Genomic DNA, 23620 nt, shown 5'->3' on the forward strand with positions numbered 1-23620 from the left:
CCTGATATTCCAACAGTCCATCTCTTAACTCTACAGTATTTCCTATGTTTAATAAGAAAACAAGACAGTCAATACATCTTATTCGATGTAGCATCAGTAACCAATAGAAGTCAAGTGAGAAAACAGGTCATAGTAATTAACATGAAAACTGTGATTTATAAAAACATGCTACAAACTTTTAAGAAGGTTACTTTTCTGGCTATATGAGTGCAAGTCACAAACTCCACAGTTCGCAGATACAGGGTATTGAAATTATGTCAAATGAAGTTTCATGTACATCGTAATCATTTCCATATTCACGGCAATATCCAGACATAAGAGTAATAAATAAGATTTAGATATCATCACAGGTGCAGCAGTATAATTGTCAAGCTTCTGACAACTACTTGACAATTCTTTGAAATTCCCAAGCATAGATAACCGGGGACCTCAAGATTGTTTTAACATATAATGACTTGAACCTGGTCTACAGATGCTAAATCAAAATTGCCCCTACATTTAAGCCTGTAACACCTCTTACCTCTTAAAGCAAAAAGTTGGGGTGAAAACATGGTTCCAGATTGTTACGCTGCCAGAACGTAAAACTAAAGAAGAGAGAAACCTGGCTACTTTAGAATACTTTTGATGCCGGAAATTACGTGCAGTTATTTGGTTATGAAAAATATTACCGCCATGAATAATGGCCAGATGGTGAATGCAGAAGGTCGAAAAATTTTACTCTGCTACAGTTAAATCAATCCTCTGAAAAAAGGTAGAGGAAGACCAAAGAAAACACTCAATGAGATTATTGAAAAGGACCTCTTGGTTGATAATTTATCCAAATATTTGGTTTTTGATAAAGCTCAATGGTATTGTGTGATCTATGTAGCCAATCATGCCTGGCAGGATAAGGTTTCTTCTTGTTGTTGTAGTTGCAGAGTTAAATCAAAGATAAGGAATATATTTTTATGAAAAAGATAAAACGACCATAAACTTTACAAGGCAAAGGATGTGTTCAGAGTTTCTTTAGACGTTCCCAAAGGTGACTTTCATCTACTTCAAAGAAATAGCATAATCTATTAGATACCATCACCAGAAGCTGACCAAAAGAAATTGGCAACCTGAAATTCACCATATGCAGATTTCCATTTGTTTTCAATCCGAGTCTCTCCTTCAACCTAGCAATAACCTGCAAAAATTGAATATTCCATATCCTTTAAAACTCCATGATATTGCTTTGCTTACATCCTTAAAAGTAAAATTATGAGCACCATTATCAATGGTCAGTACATAATAACATAGTCAACAGTGAGAACAGTAAAAAGCTTCCTGAGTGAGCTGAAGAAATCAAATAAAGCCACCATACTCTGGAGGGACAGAGACGATAAACTCACCTCAAACTTTCAATTTCAATTTAAAATCTATCAGTAGATGATATTCTATACATGATTTACAGTAACAAAGAGCTAGCGTAAAATAGCTTCAAGAATTTTGTACCTCATCCTCATACATTATGTTCGTAATGAAGCCTTCTTCTTTCAACCTGTCTACTTGATAGACTCCTTCATTTATGAAATTCTCAATCTCTTCTCTCTTTTTTCCTGTACAAATTTGGCAGAAGTCTATAAGTTAATTAATCACTTCAAGGTTTAATTACAGCTTCAAATGAAGGTGAACCTCTTGAAGAAGAGACTTATCCAGCCAATTTGCATAAATATTGTCAAGCAGTGCAGTCATCATCTCACAAGTTTCTTCAGACATGGTTCTACGAGTAAGCTGATCCCCCGCACTCTTGTATTTCCCAATCTTTTCAACTTGAGGTTCAATACCTATGTTATCTAAAACACCTGAAAAGAGGGGGAAAAAAACAAATTATATAAAAATAAATATTTGATCCACGCTAAGTGTAGAGATATGATATGATATGTAAATATTATGTAATTATGATTAGAATTTGATAGGATATGATATTATCATAATGAGCCATTAATGCAGAGGCTCCCCTCACTTATATATATATGTGTATATTCTGATCAATGAAATACAAGAAAATTATTTTCCATATTCTTTTTCCCACATGGTATCAGAGCGTGCGACCCTTTTCTTCTCTGGCTGTTTATTTTCGGTTGCTACAGTACCGAAAATAAACGTGTGAGTGTGTGACCCTTCCACGGAGCCGTTTTGAGTGACACCGCCCTGACTAAACGTCTCCCCTCCTCCAGATCGGCCACACCTCGACGTCCGAAGGCCATCTGACCAGCGTGTGATCATCACACGCCACCTGCAGCTTCGCCGGAGATTTATGCGCCGGCGAGTGAGGGCACGTGGGACGTCCATTTCACCGGCGACCTCAACGACTGACGGCGACTCCTGTTTTCCGGCGAGATTGCGATACCTCCTTGGTGTGGGTACGGCGTTGGCGTACTATTCATTGATTTTCCAATGATCTGCACTATTCATCCACGTTCTGCACTGTTCATTGGCCTTCGGCACTCTGTTTGTGTCATTTGGCTCTGTTTGCAGCTCCCTGTGTAGCTGTTGGCCTGTTTTACTACTTTGGTATTTGTTAGGTGATCCAGGTATCGTGCTTTATGTCCTTGTGTGACAATCTTTCGCATTTCTTTTGTTAGTGCACTTCGTCTATGGCTGAAACTAAATTTGTCTCGGAGCTTGTCCCAACTATTACTAAAATTACTGATCACAAGTTGACTTGGTTAAACTATTTGGATTAGAGTAAAACCATTCGTCTCTATTTGCGGAGTATTGAGAAGGAAGACCATCTGACCGATGATCCCCCAACAACTGATTCAAAGAAGGCCTAGTTAAGGGATGATGCACGGCTATTTTTTTAGATCCGTAACTCTATTGACAGTGAGATTATTCCTTCTATTAATCACTATGAATTGGTTAAGGAACTAATGGATTATTTAGATTTTTTGTATTCAGGAAAAGGAAATATCTCTCGTGTTTACGAGGTTTGCAAAGCTTTCTATCGTTCTGAAAAACAGGATCGCCCTCTCAAAGCCTACTTTATGGACTTTAAGAGGATGTATGAAGAGCTGAATGTATTGATGCCTCTCACTGCTGATTTGAAGGTTCAGCATAAGCAACGGGAGCAGATGGCTATTATGAGCTTTCTTACTGGTCTCCCACCTGAGTACGACACAGTTCGCTCTCAAATCTTATCCGGATCTGAGATTTCTGACCTTCAAGATGTGTTTTCTAGAGTAATGAGAGCTGAGAATCTCTTGCCACCAGCTGCTAGTACTCCTACAAGTGCCTGGCTCAGTAAGGGCCCCTATGAGACTCGTAGTCCCAGTGATAACCGCGGGGGTTCTACCCGTGGTGGTTCAAAGCAAGGGGGAGCTCCTTCTGACTCCAACGAGATAGTGTTATTACCACAAAGAACCGGGGCATACAAAACGCACATGTCGTAAACTTTAGAATAAACAGCAACGAAGTAACTCTGCCCACGTGGCTACACAAACCAGTGACACAGTCCCGATTTCTGCCGCTGAGTATGCCCAGTTAAAATCTGCTACGCTGTCTGTGAGTGCCGCGGCTACAACAGGTAATAATGCTACTGCCCTTGCTTCTTCTTCCTCAAAGTGGATCATAGATTCCGGGGCTACTGATCATATGACAGGTAATCGCCATCTCTTCTCCTCTTATAATGCTTTTGCTAATCAGTCAAGTGTTTCTATCGCTGATGGTTCCCGGTCTCAAGTTCTCAGTTCTGGCACTGTTAATCCCACACCCTCTATCTGTTTGTCATCTGTGCTAAATGTCCTTAAACTTGCTTTTAATCTCCTATCTCCCAGTAAACTCACCCGTCAATTAAACTGTTGGGTCTCACTTTTTCCTTCTCATTGCTTGATACAGGATCTTTTGACGAGGTGGATTATTGGTAGAGGTTATGAATCTGGCGGGAACTATATACTGGATGATCGAGTGTCTCATGCGGTAGCTTGCACTAGCTTTGAAGTTCATCGTCGATTAGGTCATTTGTCTTTATCTTCTCTTAAGAGAGTTTATCCTCAATTTTAGCATTTGTCGTCTTTAGATTGTGAGTCATGTCAGTTTGCCAAGCATCATCGTCTTCCCTTAGTGTCTCGTGTCAATAAACGGGTTTCATCCCCTTTTGAGTTAGTCCATTCTGATGTTTGGGGTCCTTATCCTATAGAGTCCAAAGCAGGTTTTAAATACTTTGTTACATTTGTTGATTATTATTCCCGAACAACTTGGTTATATTTAATGAAACATCGTTTTGAATTGTTTTCCCATTTTTGTGCCTTTTTGCTGAGATTAAAACTCATTTTAATGTTTCTATTCGCACCTTACGAAGTGATAATGCTAAAGAATATCTCTCTACTTCATTCCAATCTTACATGCTTCAAAATGGTATACTTCATCAATCGTCTTGTGTTGATACACCAACTCAAAATGGTGTTGTAGAAAGAAAAAATCGTCACCTACTTGAAGTAGCACGTGCACTTTTGTTTCAAATGCAGGTTCCTAAACCATTTTGGGCTGACGCGGTCTCCACTGCATGCTTTCTTATTAATCGAATGCCTTCCTCTGTTCTTGATGGTAACTCCCTTTTTTCTACCCTCTTTCCTTCTAAGCCTTTGTTCCCTGTTGATCCTAAGATATTTAGGTGTGTTTGTTTTGTGCGGGATGTACGTCCATCTATTTCAAAGTTAGACCCCAAGTCTCGTAAATGTGTCTTCCTTGGATACTCTCGAGTCCAAAAAGGTTACTGTTGTTTCTCACCTACTCTCAATCGTTATTTAGTATCTGCAGATGTCACCTTTCAGGAGTCCACACCATATTTCTCGTGTTCTTCCCCACCTGCTCCACCTGCGGAGGAGGATGACATTCTGATGTACTCTGTCACTTCACCATCACCATCGTTGCACGCATCCGCTCCTGCACCCGTTCAACCATTTGATTGTGTGTATACACAACGGTCAAAGGAGATTACTACCGCCATGCCAACTTCTATTCCTCCCTTGTCCGCTTCGCCATCGGATCTTGAGTTGAGCAACACTGAACCTTGTTCTGACCCTAATCCTGAGACACCTCTTGTTCCAGACCCGGATGCCTCTCTTGATCTACCCATTGCCCTTTGCAAAGGTAAACGTACTTGTGCCCATCCTATTTCATCTTTTGTTTCCTATGACCACTTGTCTCCTGTGTCCAGTTCCTTTGTTGCCTCCCTAGATACTATCTCTGTGCCCAGAACTATTCATGAAGCCTTGGCCCACTCGGGTTGGTGTGCTACAATGGAAGAGGAGATGGCGGCCCTTGATCATCCTGGTACATGGACCCTGGTCGATTTACCGGCAGGCAAAAAGGCCATTGGATGTAAATGGGTGTTAACTCCGAAAACTAAAGCTGACGGCACACTTGACCGCCTTAAGGCTCGCCTTGTGGCTAAAGGTTATGCACAGACCTATGGCATTGACTATTCCGAAACCTTTTCTCCTGTTGCTAAGCTCTCATCTATTCGTCTGTTCATCTCTCTGGCTGCTACTTATGATTGGGATCTACATCAGTTAGACATTAAAAATGCCTTCTTGCATGGTGATCTCCATGAAGTAAGCACCTGGGTTCGTTGCTCAGGGGGAGCGTGGGAAAGTATGTCGCCTTAATGTATAGTTTGAAGCAAAGTCCTCGTGCATGGTTTGACCGGTTCAGTACTGTTGTACAAAAATTTGGCATGAGCCAAAGCAAGTGCGATCATTCTGTATTTTATCAACGAATAGCGGCTGGCATAATTCTCTTGGTGGTGTATATAGATGACATTGTGATCACAAGCAGTAATGGTTCGGGCATCTCGTCCCTCAAGTCCTTTCTTAATTCCCACTTTCAGACGAAGGATCTGGGCTCTCTAACATACTTTCTAGGTATTGAAGTTATGAGAAGCAAGAAGGGCATATTACTGACATAGCGCAAATATGTTCTTGACCTACTGAAGGAAAGTGGAAAGTTGGGAGCAGCACTGACTAATTTTCCTACGGTTCACAACCCACTCCTTGACGCTGATGGGAGCATACCACTCGATGACTCTCTTGATGATGAGAAACGAATGCTTGAGGCTCAAAAGAGCAAACCATTTGAGAATCCTGAGAGGTACAGGAGAATGATTGGCAAGTTAAACTATCTCACTGTAACTCGTCCGGATATTACTTATCCAGTCAGTGTACTAAGCCAGTTCATGGCATCCCCGACTGTCAGACAGTGGGAAGCCTTGGAGCACATGTTACATTATTTGAAGGGATGTCCAGGTCGTGAGATATTATACAAAAATCATGGCCATACAGACATTGAGTGCTTCTGTGATGCGGATCATGGTGGATCAAAGGCCACGAGACGGTCTATTACAGGATACTGTGTCTTTGTGGGTGGGAATCTGGTATCCTGGAAAAGCAAGAAACAAAATGTGGTGTCCAGATTGAGCGCAGAGGCAGAATACCGAGCTATGGCACAGTCTGTATGTGAGATAATCTGGATATATTAGCCACTAAAGGAAGTTGGCCTCAAAACCACTTTGCCAGCAAAGTTGTGGTGTGACAATAAGGCTGCCCTACATATAGCCTCTAATTCTGTGTTCCATGAACGTATCAAACATATTGAGATTGATTGTCACTTTATCAGAGACAAGCTTAAAGAGAACTTCATCTCCATTGGATATGTGCGTTCTAGTGATCAATTAGGCGACCTTCTAACTAAAGCTCTGAATGGGACTCGTGTTGACTATCTGTGTGACAAGTTGGGCATGATTAACATTTATGCTCCAACTTGAGGGGGAGTGTAGAGATATGATATGATATGATTTGATATGTAAATATTATATAATTATGATTAGGATTTGATAGGATATGATATTATCATAATGAGCCATTAATGCAGAGGTTCCCCTTACTTGTATATATATGTGTATATTCTGATCAATGAAATATAAGAAAATTATTTTCCATATTCTTTTTCCCACACTAAGGAATAGTCATCAAAGGACACCAGAAGTTGGAGAGTTTATCTTGAGCTCTCTTAGAAAGAAAAATGCTTTAAAACCAACCAAATCATGAGATGATGCAAAAGCATTAAAATAATATTGAAGCAACTAACATTGTAGGGGTAAGGGTAATATGTACCAATTTACTGGAAAGACATATTGGCACCAATTTTATGAATAGGTTATATAGCAAAAAGCATAAATTGGTGGTGCCAAACTTTAATTTGAACTATATAAACCTACCTGCTGAAAAACACGTTAATGAATAACAACAAAACTGGAATAACCACCAAAAGAAGAGACATACAACTAATTCTTTTACAAGAAGGATCTGCCTACATGCTACTCCCTCCGGTCAATGATAAAAGACGTTAGTTAGGTTTTCTCACAAACCAAGAAACATTAGTTAAATCATTAAATATGTTTTAAATTGATAAAAGTTACATATTTTATCCTTATTAAAGAATGTGACTGGAAAGTTCTTTCCTCTCTCCCCTACATTTAATTCTCTCCTCCTTGTAACAAAGGGTAAGAGTGGAAAACTGTCATTAATTACTATGTAAACCTCTTATATTTTGGACCAAAATTTTCTTCTAAAATACTTGTTATATTATGGACCAAAGGGAGTATATGCAAATTGCAGACTTTCCTAAAGGAATCATATTGCAGATAAGAATCTGTGAGTTTTAATACGCAATAGATGCACAAGGTCAGCCATAAGTAAAATTCTATTTTAATTATTGAAACCAATTCCCCAAACACCTCAAAAGAAAAAGGGACAAATTAAAACTCAAAGGTCTACTATCTTGACTCAAATCTTGTAAATAGGCACGGAAAAGCAAAGTCAGCTTACCTCTGAGGAACGATGCTTGAACGGTGAATCCAAACAACGAAAAATAAGCACTTGGAGGGGCATATATTTCTTCACATGCACATGCAAGATAATATTCTTTTTCTCGGCACGAAGGGACATAAGCCACAACAATTTTTTCTACAAAAGGAAACAACCATCAGAACTTTTCATGAGGATCAAATATTTTTTGTAATGGTTAAGTTTTTGCCTGAGAAAAGGAGTATTACAAATAACCTTGAAGATAAGTAATTCATCATAAATTACAGACATATAAAAACCATGTAAGAGATCCCAATAAAAAGCATATGGGACCTTCACTTAGTAGCTGAAGAATATGGAAGGGATATGTTATTCTCAACTTTCTTTGATCAAGCTCCAAAAACATAATCCTTCCCAACTACATTCTTCATCGAAAAGTAAAAATTCAACACATAGTATAGTGAGCATGAGTTTTGCCCGTGGTACAAGCTGAGAAGGCCTTCAAGTGAGAATGTGTTAAAGGGATCAATAAATCAAGCTAGGGTTTTTCCAAATTACAACCTCAAAAAGTTTCATGTGAGAATTAATTTTAGGGAAAACAAAATAAAAACTCAAAACATGGGATGTTGGCATGTGTTTTGCCCATGGTTCAAGCTCAAAAGGTTTTTGTGCTTTGTGCAATTTTGAAGCATAGAAAGCTTTCATGTGAGGTCAGTGATGGATATATTGGCTAAATTAATCTTGGATCTTCTCCTCGTATCTTAAACTTTATGATGAATTGATCATCCACATAACTGTCAGCCATATAAGACACCATTCAAGCATTATAACTTTATAGTCATGCACAGGCAATCAATCAAGCAACAGCCAATCCGATGCAGCCAGTCCTTACAACCAAGAGTCCCATGATCAACCTGACTTGTGACGAGTCAACCCTCATTCATTATTCATACTTATAATGAAAGTCAATTTTTGGTAAAGATTAAATTAGGAAATTAAAATTTTTTACAAAGGGTAACTAGGTACCTATCTATCAATATCAGCCAAAGTCAAACTAATAGAACTCTCAAAGACAGATGAAAACTCATTTTGGATTGAAAGCTGATTTTTAACTATTGATAGGAAATTCGGCACAAAAGTTAAGTTGATGTAGAAACTAACTGTATAGTGTTTATATAGGGCAATCCTATATAGCACAAAAAATCTTACATTTCTGCGGTAGTGTTTGGATATTTCTCCATGCCTTTATCTTCTATATAAAAACTGTAACACAGGCACAGAGCTGAACATACCAGATCTTTTGAAATTCAATATTTGCCTTCGAATTTCTTCAACTTTAGCCCATCCACAATTCAAATTATCAATATGGAGATAGATACCAGAAATACGAGGATCATATGCTGCTTTTGAAAAGTTCTCACAAATTTGAGGTAGAGATAGTCCTTGAGAGAAAGGACTCTTGAGCTGCTCAGATATCTGAACATGTGAATGAACAGAGCATTGTCATTTGTCAACAAAAAAAGACTTTCTTTTTTTTTTTTTTCCCCCCTCGCAAGCTTACCCAGCCATAAGCAGAAGAGACATACAAGTAAACGAGAATGTCTTTTGCCTTTTTCTTTTTTTATATGTATAAAATCTGCTAAATTGTTTCCTTGAAAAATATATATCTCTCTGCGCTCTAGTCCTTGATTTTTTTTCTTTATATAATGAATCTCTCAGAGTTCGCAACTCTCTATGGGTGTCTATTAAATAATCCCAGAGGAGTAAAAGTACAATTTGATCCTTGAAAGGAGACTAGCATGTAGCAAGTTCTTAAGTTTGACCGCCTGATTCTGGGATGAGTAAGAGATATAACTTTGAAGGACCAAACTCTTTATTCTCTGAAAAAAGTAAATACCATGAAAATAGCTAGCTAAAATTAATATCCTTCGCTGAACAAGACCTTGAGGAATCCAAAAATTTCAAAATCTGCAGCGAAACCTCGAATTCAACTCCCCAGTAAATAAACCATAGATAGGAGAAATGAGAAATATCATTAACTTATGAAGAAAACGCCCAAGTCAATCCACCACTTGCAAAGAATAACCAAAATACTCTAAACATATGAGAAAGGATGAGAAGGATACCCGGCCTCGCAGCTTCATTGTGAGAATGCTTCCCCTGCGAACACCCTCCAAAGGGAATGCAATGAGCGTCTTGAGCTTCAGAAGAAATTTACTCCAACCAGTGGTGGGCGCAAAATCAAAGTCACCCGTCGGATAATCCTCGTCAGCAAATCTGACACTAGAATTATTAATGCCCCCGTCAGGCCTGGGCTCCTTGTCAGCCAATTCTTGTTTCAATTTTGAGTCGAAAGAATAGGAAGAAGAATGGAAGGCAACGAGTGACAGGAGAGCGGGGGACTGAAAGGGTGGGAAAAATTGGGAATGAGACGGAGGAGAAAGGTGGAGGCGGCATTGAAATGGGAAATGAGAAAGAGGAGCAGAGAACGAGGAAGAAGATGACAGAGTCGCGACAAATGCAAGGGAACCCCGAATGGAGCTGCCACGAGAGCTGTGGAGAAGCAGCTTCCACATTTCTACGATCACTGATTACTACTGTGCATTTCCGGGCGATCGACGTCGGCTCTTAATAAGGGACGTCAGTGTTTTTTTTTTCCTTCCGGGTGAAAGGGATGGTATGGGCATATTTCACTGTATATATGTGACAGTGGTATTTCTTTCTTCCTCTTGAAACGGATCCATCTGCCCCTTTCATTTCATCTCATCTTTAACCGATTCTGGTGCAATGTGAACATTTTATATAATTAAATAATTAATAAAAAATTCCAATATTCAACATAAGGTTCATCAAAAAAAAAAAATTTAATGCAAGGATATTGCATCCTTCTATCCTTATTATAAAGACTTTAAATTATAAAATTTAAGATCTCTAACTCATTATAAAATTTTCTAACTAATTAATCAAAATTTTTTAACTAATAATTTTTAGAAAAAATAACATAACAATACCTTTTAGAGTATTAACATGATAAATGGATAATTGTGTAAGATTTTAACCTATCAAAATCGTTACAAGAATTGTCAAAATCATAACATGTATTTTTCGGTCATTTTTCCTAATTTTTATTAAGAATAATGTTAAAATTTTACCCAAAAAAAACTAATTTTATCAATTTATAATGGTGGCAAAAAAAAAAATGGAGCTTTTTTGTTACAAACTTACAAATATCACTATGGCCCACTCTTTCTTTCAAACTCCAATTCAACCTCTCTCCTTTAAGGAATGTTTGGATGAAACCAAACTATAGTTTGAAGAATAGCTTCTGAAAAATAGATTTTGTGAAAAAGTGATTATGAGAAGTGAGAGTGTTTAGATAGTTGTTATCGGAAACATTTTTTACATGTGCAAATTACTAAAAAAGGCATAAGTTAATATGATAATTATATAATGGATAGATTTATAATATATTTTAATTTCAAGAAATAAAATTGTTAATAAAATGTTTTTTACTAACATAATTAATAATATATAAGATAATATAATTAATAAATAATTAATATGTATATATATTTATAAATTATAAGATTAAATAGCGAAAGACCGAGTATAGAATGAAGAGTGAGGCATCAATTATAGGGGCTGTTTTATTATATGCTATTGGGCCCACTTGAGCCAAAAGCAACTTCAAACCATTTCCACCAAAACCATGGTTTTGGGGTTCAAAACTATGATTTTACTCCAAGCCATGGTTTCACATTTTTCCTTCCTATTTGGCTGACTTTTTCCCTATTCCAAACCATGGTTTGAAGAGACATCCAAACAGGTCCTTAGTCTCTTATTAAATACTAATTTATGAAAAATAAAAAAATAAGATAAATTAATTATTATTTACAAAAAAATTGTATTAGTTTTTCTAAAATATCATATTTTATTATTTGTAATCTTGTTTGTGTAATTAACAAAAATAGTTTAAGAAAATAATTATAAATTTAAAAATATATTAAAATAATTAAAACAAATCTTTTAACTAACTATTACCGTCAATGAGTATTTTGCAGCTCGGGTTTTAAGGGGGTGTTTGGATAGAAACCAAACCATGGTTTCAGAAGTGCTTTTACGGATTACGAAGTAAATATGTGGAGGAGGTTACCTCGTTTTGCGGAAAAGTGATTCTGAAAGCTAGGTTTTGGTTTTGCCAAACACCCCCTAAGAAGAACAACAGGTTATAACGCGGAGGTGAATGAAATTGCTGCCCTTTTCATACATTTTCTCTTAAGCCCACCATCCGATACTCTTTTAATCCGAGCATTGGATGAGGATTTCTCTTTCGTGAGGATTAGATTAGGAAAAATAACAAATAAAAAAGGCTGAATATATGAAATTTCAATTTAAGAAGTTAAGGATTGCGAATTACAGAGAAGGTATTTCTAAATTAGAATTTTAAAATTTAATGAAATGATTTTTTTTTGTTCTTTTAAAAAAAGTTCAATCCCTCGCCAGCGGGTTGCCAGCACCGGCCACTGGTGGAATTTTTTTTTTGTCACAGTTTTTTTTTTGCCATGACCAAAAAAAATTCCACTAGCAGCCACCACACCGGTGGCCGACGCCGACAGTACTGGCTGGCCACTAGTGAGGGGTTAAGCCTTTTTTAAAATGAAAAAACATAAAAGGTATTTTTGTCATTTTATTAAATTTTAAAATTTTAATTTGGAATAACTTCCTTCTCTTGGATTCACAATCCTTAGCTTTTCAAATTAGGATTTCATATATTCAGCCTTCTTTATTTATCATTTTTCCATTAGATTATTACTTTTTAACTTTATTTTATTTTATTTTGCCTACCAAATGACCTATAGACTTGCTAATAATTTAAGAGTAATTTCATCTAACAAATCTTATACTACCTCCAGTCCTTATTATAAGATTTTATTTGAGTGTTATTTTAGTCATAAATATAAAATCCCGATTCATTTTGTCTCTCGTATTTATATTTTTTTACCAAGTCGATCCTTCTAATAATAATAGTTTTAGGTAATACACTTGATTAATAAGGATATTTTAGGAAAGATAATACTTATTTATTACAAATAACTAACTTAACTTATTTTCTCAATCTCTTCAAATTAATCTCTTTAAATTAGTCAACTAACTCTTATAATTAGGACCGGAGGTAATATATTCAGTTTGCCAAAAAATATTCCGACATATCATTGTAGTATTGAAAAGGAAATCAAGTTATTACCAATATATATAAATAGTAAGTCTAAGAAAATGTAACAATTAATTGGTGTAATTATAGATTTAAAAAAAAATTAAGTGAATGTTATAGAATATAAATCTTGGCTGTCCTCTTGGTTTAGTAAATGTTACTAAATATTATTAGACTATGTGAAAAAGTTAATATAAATTTTGGTCTTTTAAGTTTGTCTTTAATTTGGTTTTAATCTTTCAAATTTTAAACTATAGGTTTTAGTCATTCAATTTTTTTTATTTAAAATTTAATCCTTATAACTCAATAAAAACTAGAATTATTTTACCCATAAAAATATCAAAACCTATTATTTAAAATTTGAGGAGTCAAAACTAAAATAAAAACAAATTTAAAAGATTAAAAATTATATCAACCCTATATGAAATGTAAATCTTGTATGAGAATGTGGCTGCATCTAAACAAATACACAAAAGGACTCTCATGCTCCCCCGAGATACGAACTGCAGAGAACAAGTCTTCGTCCGGTTCCATGTACAGGATCCTAACCCACACCTGTTCCATCTCTTTATCACACACACACACACATCAATCTATAGTTCTATACACAAACACCCACACACACTTGCCACTTGCTGCTTACATTCAACACACATGAAACATTAACCAAACTAAATTGGTATATTATTTCTGATTTATGATGGTAAATATAAAAGTTAGTTGACTAATTTAAAGAGATTAAAAAAAATTAAGTTAGTTATTTATAATAAATATGTGTTATTTTTTTTAAAATTTGACTAGAATTACTATTATTTAAAAAATTATCATTAAAAAAAAATACAAATATAAAAGAGAAAATTTATTAAAATCTTATAGTTAGGATCAAAATAAAAATCAAATAAAATTTTATATTAAAGATTAAAATAATACTTAGTACACACTCCGTCTATCTCTCTCTATATATATACCTGCAACTGCCTAATTAATCTTAAAATTAAAACAAAAAATCAATGTCTGATAGAAATTAACGTGACACAGTAATCGGCCGCAGCTACGGTATATAGATTGATAGTTGAAGCTTAAAAACAGAACCTGAGAGCTTAAATACAAACGCCCGGCTACTTCCTTTTCCTGATACAGTGATTTTTCCTCACCTTGTCAACTATGAATGTCGCCATCTCTTTCTTCCCCACCTTTTTCTCCGCAATCTCCTTTTCTTTGGTTGTCGCCGCCGCTGCTACGTCCTCTTTCACCAGCTGGCTTCCTTTGCTGTCCCCCCATGGACTCCCTATAGGCTGACTTGGCCCGGTTGAAGCATCAGAAGCCATAGAGTCATCGCTTTCTTCATCTTCTGCACCAGCGCCACCTTTCCTGTCTTCTCCTCCTTCCTCATCATCATCATCACTGTGATCACCGTCATCATCGTGCGTGGGGGAGCCCAGATATATGGTCCATCCAGATTCACAGCTGTGACATTCTTCTGCAGCTCCTACCATCTGGGAATGGGATGGCTCCATCTGGTTACGAGATCAACAAAACCAGCTGAGAAAAGTCTGTTCGTTAGTCTGAGATCCGTGAGAACCATTTTTCTTAAATAAGAAGAGCGGTAGCGACTTTTTCTAGCTACACTCCATGATTATATTATTTATCACTTTCATCATTTTCTCTGATCTCAACCAGAAAAGATGCGCCCAGATCGCAGTTCAACATAAAGCCACTTAAGATGTCACAATCTCTTTTAATGCACCAACCTGGAAATCTAGACTCCCGGCCTATTAATTTTTTCCTGACTTGATGAACATCACTGAGCAGCTAGCTAGCAGAAGACAGCTAGAAACTGTCGATGAAAGTGAAATCAAATAACCGAGATATCTCGTTACAAAGAGCATTTTCTGGAATTTGAAATAAATGAGGGACATGTGGAGGTGCCTCGATCACTGAGTTTTTCGTGAGGGGAAGCTGCAATCATCATTATTTTTTCTGCATCGGTAATTAAGATGGAGGACATGCTTTAAATGCAAAGAACAGATTGGCAGAGACCATACCATACGGAACTGGAGAGAATATAAGACCCTTGCTTCAAAAAGCACATTCAACACCTGATATGGCTTTATCGATAGCAACTTCACCTTCCTCGACGGCTTTTTCAATTCTGGAAATCTGCAGAATCCAAAACAGGATATTAATTAAAGCCTGGCTGGCTCAGCTGGTTTTATGCAGCTCTATGTATCCTCCTCAATTGCTTGTACTGTTTTCCGCGTTACTTGGTAGTGACTAGTGATCACATCAAAGCTTTTCTTTTCAAGGAACGCACATAGGCAGCGGACGAATTTGATTCAAGCTTTTATCAAGTCCTAGACATGTAGGTTTTAAATGCGGTGTGAAATTGTTTTGTATGACAGTTATTGAATGGCCACGACGCGCGTGGTAAGTTCCCCAGAGTTTATTTGATTTGGAGGATTTACTGATGTTTGGGTCAAGTTGGTCAGGACCACAAGGCCACAAGGGTATCAAATCTGTACCACTACTTCATTCTCAAAACTCGAATTTAAGATCTCTAGTTACGCTTGCACAGTACTTGCCAGTATTAGGCACAATAAAAGAATTAGCAGACAAATTCTTTTAAATATAAGGTATGTTTTAAATATTTGAAAGACAGATTTTTTTTTTTTTTTACTAATATAAGCTGGTCTTCATATGAGCATAGGTAGAGTGTAAGGATTAAATTTACTGAATATATTATTTGTTACGATGAGATGCCTTCACAGTGAACAAGTTAGAAAGTTTGTTTTGGTAATTTGCAGTGGGTTGGAAGTGGGCGAGGCCCTCCATTGGATAGGGCCGTAATATATGGGGTCAAATAATTTTGCGTACATATTGTTCGCTCTCTTACCGATTGAGCAGAATACTCTGGGCAAAAAAAGAGAAAAGGATATAAATATATTATTGATTTATTAAATTAAAATATTTATTTTATTAGCTGACAATTGTTATGCCTAGTAGCTGACATTAAATTATATGGGAATTGAAACACTACATTAATATAATTTTCTTTGATGTTCAATTCGTTGGTAGATAATGTTAAATTAACTATTGCGACATATTTTAGAAATTGTATGTTCTTTATTTTCCCCCCCAAATTCACATCATCATGCATAACTCGTTGTCTTATACGGTGTAAGAATTTCGTTAAATATTATTAATAATAAACATAAAAAATAAAAGCCTTATAATTTTATACATAAATGCTCTATCTATCCACTTCTATAGATTACACCTAAATTAAGAGTTAATGTGTAAATTTGTCTCAAAAAATTTTTACTCAGGAGCATTGGGCACTTAAAAAAATTTTTTGTGCAAATTTGTCCCAAAAGTTTAAAATTGTAATACTAATGATTATAATTAAAAAAATAATATGAACTATTAAAATAGTGACATTGACAGTTAACATTTTTAATAATAACTTTACCATGATTTTAAATTTTCAGAGCAAATTTTAATAAACCAAACAAGGGAATGGATTTAAATCTGTCATAGGCTCACACCAAACATACCTCTAGCCTATGTTTGGTAAGAGGAAAAATGAGGAAAAGGGAAGAGAAGAAAAATTTTATCGGGTTCCATTTGAAAAATTGGAGAAGTGGAATTATAAAATCTTAATAAAAATAATATGTAGGATAAAAGAATAAGAAAAAAATAATTACCGCTTCTTTGATTTTTCAAATCAACCTCATAAAATTTTTTTCTCATCATTACCAACCAAACAGATCTGAGAAGCCAAGTGGGAGAAGCTTCTAATTTGAGGGAATGAGGAAGCAACCCCACACAACATGCACGCAGAATAATGCGTAGTTAGCTAAGAGGACACCAATGGTCTCCACCAATATATATATTCTGATATTCTCGATCACATTTTCCCTCTCTTTTGCTTCTATATATATATATTCCTATTTCCTAATCCCTCGTGCCCACCTCTCTCCTACGCACATCGGACGAATTAAGAATATGTGAAAAATACCCTCACACCCCACAAACAACTCAACAAAAACTCACATTCTTCATGCTTTTAAAAATTAAGAGACGGAACGGGAGGTTTGATTATAAGTACACAAAGCCATATTGAATAACGTAACACGTCAGTGAATTGATTTCATGTAATTGCAATCTCCCATACATTCATGCATGGCAATAAAAATGGAAATCAAAATGATCTCATGGAATGGCTTCATGAGTATATATTTGGTATATATGTCAAGTAAAAGCATGCACATTTATGTTTATAAGTTAGATAATACTCCCTCTAAGTCACCATTACCTGCCTCGATCGCCAAGATTAAAAAATAATTTAAAACAATTCAAACTATTAAATTTGTCAACAAATAGTGTTATATTGATCTTCAAAAATACTCCCATTTAATGATTAAAATGCCACCATTAATTAGATTGAATAGGTTTTCTCTTATTTTTTGAAATCTAATTACTAGCAGAGTAGTCATTGAGGACATTGTCGGAACAAAAATTTTATTCCTCTCTACATTTCGATAGGTGACTTATTTGGACCGCCATCCTCTTTTTTCTCAGGAGAAACGACTGGGTTCCCCCAAAATAAATCATGTAATCACTTAAAAATACTAATAACAACTTAACAGCATCACTTAATAATTACGAGTACATGATTTTTTTTAGTAATTATATTTATTTTTTAGGACTACACAATAAATTTCCTTTTTCCATCATTGGGGTAAAATATTTTTTAATCTATTCAATCAGAATACAGTAAAATATTGAATTTCATTTTATTGAATTATGAAAATATTTTTAAAATTTTAAATAAATAATTTTTATTTACCACCGATAGAATGAAAAACGTAAATATTCATTATTTCCAAAATATTCTGCTAATAAAAATGTTAAATTTTATTTTTCTTATAGCGTATTACTCGTATAGAATTTGATATGCGCTTAGAAAAGAGAAAATATTGTCATTTTAATTTGCGAGAGATAATTTATATTTTATGTTAACTACAAATGATTGAGGGCGTTATAAGAAGGATATCGATATAAGACAATAATAAAAACGTTTTTTTATTCATGAATGAGAGTTTCTTTATGCATGTATGTATGATTGTATATCGTAGGTGCACATGTACAATTCATACCAACTTAATTATTGTCAAATCTATCATTTATGAGACTAAATTAAGCTAAGGTTTAATTTAATTACAGCACTACAGGCAAAAAAAAGTTAATTACAGTATTAGAGTTGTACGGGCCTTGAAATGACAGTCGGATCATCCTAGAGAAGTCACGAAGATCTTACATTGGTAAGGCACCAAATAGATTTAAAGGAGATATTAGTGACAGGCGAAATCGATTTATATTATTTACAAGTTAAATTTGCATACTAACACTGCCAAATATTCGTATTTAGAAAGTTAAAGTTATAATTATGAAATTTTTTGAGACTTAATTATTACTATTACATAAACTTTCGGAGACCTACCCATAACTAATATTCTTACTTAGAACATGGTTAATTTTCCTTAGATTTAATTCGAAAGGAGACATTTTAGTTTATATAATAGTAATATAGGCTGATGGAATAATAAAGTTGTAATAAAGTTATAAAATGAGATGCGGTATAATTTGAATAATTTATTTCCAGCTTACACTTAAAAAGAAAGCCTAATTCCAAAAGAATAACCTATTAGGAGGGAGATTATTTTAAACTTGGTAAACACTACACTACTTATGAAGCACCTCAATGTGGGACTTATAATAAAGCATTCCCTCAAGAGCCGATGTCCCCAACAGTTCCGTTTTACGGTACTTCACTCAGTCTTTTTACTGGTCAAAATCCTCCGCAAGTCAACTCTCAATAAAAACACTAATGTGATAAGTATAAACTTATAAGGAGAGTACAATTTTAAAAGACTAACCTATTAGGAGGAATAACCTTTTGAATTTTTAAACTCTACCACACTTGTAAAGCTCCCAACGCGTAACTCATAACATTATTTGTCTTGTAGCTAAGAATAGAAGAGAGAGAGACTACATTTAAATTTAAAAAGAAAGAAAGCTGTGAAGAAAACCTGCGAATCGTATTCGTATTAGCCGGAAATGGCAGTCGAAAACGTAGTGGCAGGCCGATTCAGACTAAAAGGAACACAGGAGAGAGAGAGAAATAAATGTGGGTAATTTTGGTGCTCATCGAAACTGGCTATTGATGAAGCGTGGAATAAGCCTAAGGCTAAGGTTGGAGATAGAAAATCCAATATAATAGAAATCCCACAGTACAAGAACATAACGGCCATGCGTGCTTAATTTAATAATAATAATGCTAGCTTAGTATCTGACAAGGAGGGACTGGCCTCGCTATTACACGTACGTACGTTTTCTTAAGGAATGGAGATTTGAATTTATATAGAAAGTGACTTTTTGATGATCAAACATCCATTTCTTATACTTCTATATATTACAGATAACACAAAATTAAGATCCATCATCCCACACACGCACACACGCACCAGTCTTATCTTTTTTAATTGTCACTTGTACCTTTTTTAGTGCTTCATTTCTAATTCTGTCCCTACTAAATAAAGGAGCAAAGGTGAAAAGGGAGAGAGAGAATGTGTGAGAAAAATATATACTGGCATTTAATATGGATAAAAATAAAAGATTTTATATATTTAATGATCTCTATGGTATGTGAGGAACTACTAAAAGTAACAATTAAAAAGAACCATAGTGGTATAGTACTCTCCTGTCTCTTATTATAAGATCTAATTTTTTGAATTGGTTTGTCACTATTTATAATATCCTTTTTGGGTTTGTCTAAACAATAAATGTATTTTTACCTATTTTACTCCTAATTAATATACTCTCTCTCATTGTCTTTCTCCCATAAATTCTCTCCCATTTTTTAACTCACACCTATCCACTTATAAATAAGGGCAAGGGTGTATTTGGAAAAAAAAGGGTACATTTCCAAAATATTTATTTGTTTTAACTAATTTTAACAGTTTTCTTAAACTACATAATATAGTTAAGTGAATCTTATAATAACGGACCGAGAGAGTATATCAGAGGGATAGTGTGCATGGTCTAATTAATTATAAGTAGGTAAGTACTTACATACGTACACACAAACCGTATTATTAAAGAATTGTTTGAAAAGAAATCAAATTATGATTTTAAAAGTAATTTTATACTACCTCCGGTCCTTATTATAAGACTCCGTTTGACTTTTTGTTTGGTCCTAATTATAAGACCTCAATCCATTTTGTTTATCATATTTATGCATTTTTTTCTAAAATAATCCTTCTAATAATGATAGTTCTAGCCAATACACTTAATTAGCAAGGATATTTTAGAAATGACAACACTTATTTATTATAAATAACTAACTTAACTTACTTTCTTAATCTCTTCAAATAAGTCAACTGGGTCTTATAATTAGGACCGGAGGTAGTAGTATACAAAATAAGTATATGAGAAGGGTTTTGTCTTAACTTGCATAAAATCTTTTTTTAAAAATATGTTTTTGTGATTGCCAAACAGTCCCTAGATAAGACACCAGTTCATGGATTTCATGTAAACTCAATTGCAATTGATCCCGCGTCTGCTTCCTCAAATATATTCGTGGCAATAAACCTGGGAATGAAAGTTAAAAAGAAAAAGAAAAGAAAAAGACATAAATCAAAATGATCTAATATGTATGTATGTATTTGGCATGGCAAGTAAAAATGTGGATATTTATATGGATGTTTAGCAAACATACAAGTGCTGATAATTGAGAGTTTTTTCCCGGGGGGTGACTTATGGTCCTGTTGACCAAATACTCCCCCGTCTTTTATTATAAGGAACCTAAGACTCTATTATGTAGATTAAAAAATTAATTGAAGATAATAAATAGGTAAAAATTAGAAGTTTTTGTTTTTAAAATACCCTTATTCATAGGGGAGAGAGAGTACAAGAAAAAGAATAATTATGAAAGAGAAAAAAATGTGTGATGAAAAGAGATGGTGGTTTGGGAAATAAGACAATAAATATATAAATATTAAAATAAGTAATTAATGGGGGCCAAATAAAAAATTTGCTATAAAAATTTAAAACAACTAGTAAATGTTACTTATATTTAAGAATAAGAATAGATGGTAGTTGTTGTTTATAAAAAGAGAAGGAGTGAGTAACACTTTAGTTTGGCGTACTGCAGTGTATGAATCTGAAGGGCACACGTAAATAGAGCGCACGACGACGTCGGTGGGTGATTGGCACCTAAGGATCGAACACGTACGAGCGAGAAAGCACTCAATGAAGGGGTCCAACACCAGCCAGCCTGGTGGGGGTTAAAGCAGGCATTATGGAAATGTGATTTTCAGACGTTGATGATTGATGGATTGTGGACTGATCAGGTTGGAATTGGCATTCAGCGACAGATCAAATCCAATGGAAATCCCCACAAGAATATAACGCCCATGCACGCACATACACACACATACACGGAATTCACAAGTTGCAGTTTACGTCTGAGGTGACTCGTTCGCGAGCAATATATAACAATTCCTGGTCCATCCTCCAGCTATATATGCATGGCTCATATTTTTCCGCTCGTTCATATATTTATAGCATCATTATTATTTACATGCACTTGTATATTTAAGAATCCACATGAAAGCGTCTTCACGTTATCATGTCGTCCCTCATCACGCAGTAGTGACCGAACATACGTACTTAAGCTCAAGTATTATTCTCATATTTGCTTTGCCTGCGAGATTCGATCGCGAAAGGCACTTCTGATCGATCATCAAAACTGAAAACCACGCCCCTCCATATATACACACAATATGTTGGCTAAGTCTAGCCCATATGTCTCTTCTCTAATATTCTGTGTTATTGAATTGCAAACCCTCCTCCTACATATACATAATGCACAACACAGGAACAATCCCCCCTTCAATCGAATTGATATTTAAAGATATTTTTGGTTTATCTTCGTTGGACCTGGGCGTGCGGCTGATGCGCGTTGAGGTTTAATTGATTTTTGTTCGAGTTACGAGCCTGGATCGAACCTTCTTCTTCATGGTCAAAAGGCTAGCTAGAGAAGAATGTGTCTGTGTGTGTGTGTGTGTGTGTGATTAGGAGGACCATTTGATGCACAGAATGATGCGTGCGATCTCTCTAAAGTAGGGCGACGGGCTTATAAGATGACCTCAGAAAGCTTAAAAAGTAGATGCTTGTGATTAGTCATCTCTTAATTATAAATAGCCTGTGTAGGTGCGTGCGAGTGAGTATTCAATCAAACATAAGATGATCAGATGCATGGTCTAATAATCCATATCTATCTACATGACAAAAACATGTAAAGAAAACTTTTGATCATTATGTGCTCCCAGTTGTGCGGTTAAAAAACAAAACATTTATTTGTTCCCTTATGGTTGGATATTCTGGTTCCATTTTGGCAAGTGAATTGCATGAGACGAGGGACAAGTGCGGAAGTCTTATATATACGACGAAACAGGGAAAGAACCTTCACAAGTCACCAGCGTACACAAAAATCGTAGCCCCACGACGAGACTGCATCCATCAATCGGCTTCAACTCAGCAGCAGCATTAATAACATGCTTCATCTTCGACTCATGAAGAGCTCATCATCATCACCAGATGAATCTGTTGACGAGTTTCTGAGGAACAAGAGGAAACACATCAGCAGCAGCTCCGAAGATTCGAGAGAAGGATGGAGAAGGTTGAAGAAGGAAAGCAAGAATGGATCGTCAGTGTCAACCAGTCTGAAGCTGTACGAGGACCCGTGGAAGATAAAGAAGACGCTGACGGAGAGCGATCTGGGAATCCTGAGCAGGCTGCTGCTGTCGGCGGACATGGTGAAGAATCACATGTTGCCTATGCTGGGGGGCGAGGACGCAAGAGCCGTAGAGAGCGAAGAAGGAGCAGAGGTTAGGGTTTTGGACATGGACACCAAATCCATGCACCAGCTGATGCTGAAGCGGTGGTCGTCTTCAAAGAGTTATGTTCTGATCGGCAAGTGGAGTCAGGATTTCGTGAGGCGGAGGGAATTGCACAAAGGTGATGAGATTGGCCTCTACTGGGACCCTTATTCTTCCCTCTTTAACTTCTGTGTTCTTAAGCGCGCTAATTGTCCGTAGTAAAATCTTCAAAAATCACACCCTCTCTCTTTCATATATTAGATCCATGCCTGCCCCTAGAAATAAAAGTGCTTCTGTTCTGTTGCAATAATCATCACTAGCTTCTTCTTGCATCAATGCTCTGTTTCCATCGAATAATATAATATAGTACATTCCTTAATTTTCTCCAAATGTAATTAGTACGATGTTCTTCTAGCATTTGTAAAGTGCTGTGCGTTCTTTACATTAATTGCTATACTAACAATTCCCCATATATGCTACCTAAAGTTATTAATTTAAAAACTAGTTTCACATTCAATTTAGTTCTAAGTATAAAATCTTAATTCATTTTGTTTTTAATATTTATTCATTTTGCCCTCAAGTAACCCCTATAGGCTACAATAGTTACATATGTTAAGGAGTTACTATTAATGAGT

General features: G+C 35.6%; 3 protein-coding genes across 4 annotated transcripts; 1 reads left to right on the plus strand and 2 right to left on the minus strand.

Annotated features, from left to right (window-relative positions):
* Positions 1 to 10470, minus strand: LOC114736860 (serine protease SPPA, chloroplastic-like). 2 transcript variants are annotated; one of them, XM_028924748.1, is made up of 7 exons: positions 9956 to 10470; positions 9122 to 9305; positions 7851 to 7988; positions 1657 to 1826; positions 1477 to 1580; positions 1101 to 1168; positions 1 to 42 (listed from the first exon to the last, which is right to left on the minus strand). In XM_028924748.1, exons 1-5 carry the CDS (start codon positions 10403 to 10405, stop codon positions 1548 to 1550), a joined length of 975 nt encoding a protein of 324 aa, XP_028780581.1. In that variant the 5' UTR covers positions 10406 to 10470; the 3' UTR covers positions 1 to 42; positions 1101 to 1168; positions 1477 to 1547. The 2 variants fall into 2 exon arrangements, with proteins under 2 accessions (XP_028780581.1, XP_028780587.1); XM_028924754.1 differs by lacking the exon at positions 1 to 42 and having other exon boundaries at positions 1100 to 1168.
* A 3677-nt stretch (positions 10471 to 14147) lies between these two features.
* On the minus strand, positions 14148 to 15120 carry LOC114736850 (uncharacterized). Its single transcript, XM_028924737.1, has 2 exons — positions 15087 to 15120; positions 14148 to 14558 (listed from the first exon to the last, which is right to left on the minus strand). The coding sequence occupies exons 1-2, from the start codon at positions 15087 to 15089 to the stop codon at positions 14160 to 14162; spliced, it is 402 nt and encodes a 133-aa protein (XP_028780570.1). The 5' UTR covers positions 15090 to 15120; the 3' UTR covers positions 14148 to 14159.
* Positions 15121 to 22594: 7474 nt separating this feature from the next.
* LOC114736831 (B3 domain-containing protein At2g33720-like) lies at positions 22595 to 23348 on the plus strand. The gene has a single exon (XM_028924717.1). The coding sequence runs from the start codon at positions 22662 to 22664 to the stop codon at positions 23202 to 23204; it is 543 nt and encodes a 180-aa protein (XP_028780550.1). The 5' UTR covers positions 22595 to 22661; the 3' UTR covers positions 23205 to 23348.
* The last annotated feature ends 272 nt before the right edge of the window (positions 23349 to 23620 follow it).

This window comes from Neltuma alba, unplaced genomic scaffold, assembly GCF_004799145.2.
Source record: "Neltuma alba isolate B1F8T4 unplaced genomic scaffold, ASM479914v2 tig00002747_pilon, whole genome shotgun sequence".
Taxonomy (NCBI): domain Eukaryota; kingdom Viridiplantae; phylum Streptophyta; class Magnoliopsida; order Fabales; family Fabaceae; genus Neltuma; species Neltuma alba.

What these genes read in the sequence shown, in the direction of transcription:
- LOC114736860 (XM_028924748.1), bottom strand. Translation starts at nt 10,405, where the DNA reads ATGTGGAAGCTGCTTCTCCACAGCTCTCGTGGCAGCTCCATTCGGGGT. An exon ending in TCAAGCATCGTTCCTCAGAG is followed by an intron (nt 1,827 to 7,850) that starts GTAAGCTGACTT and finishes CCCTCTTTTCAG; the next exon opens with GTGTTTTAGATAACATAGGT. An exon ending in ATAAGTCTCTTCTTCAAGAG is followed by an intron (nt 1,581 to 1,656) that starts GTTCACCTTCAT and finishes AAATTTGTACAG; the next exon opens with GAAAAAAGAGAGAAGAGATT.
- LOC114736831 (XM_028924717.1), top strand. Translation starts at nt 22,662, where the DNA reads ATGCTTCATCTTCGACTCATGAAGAGCTCATCATCATCACCAGATGAA.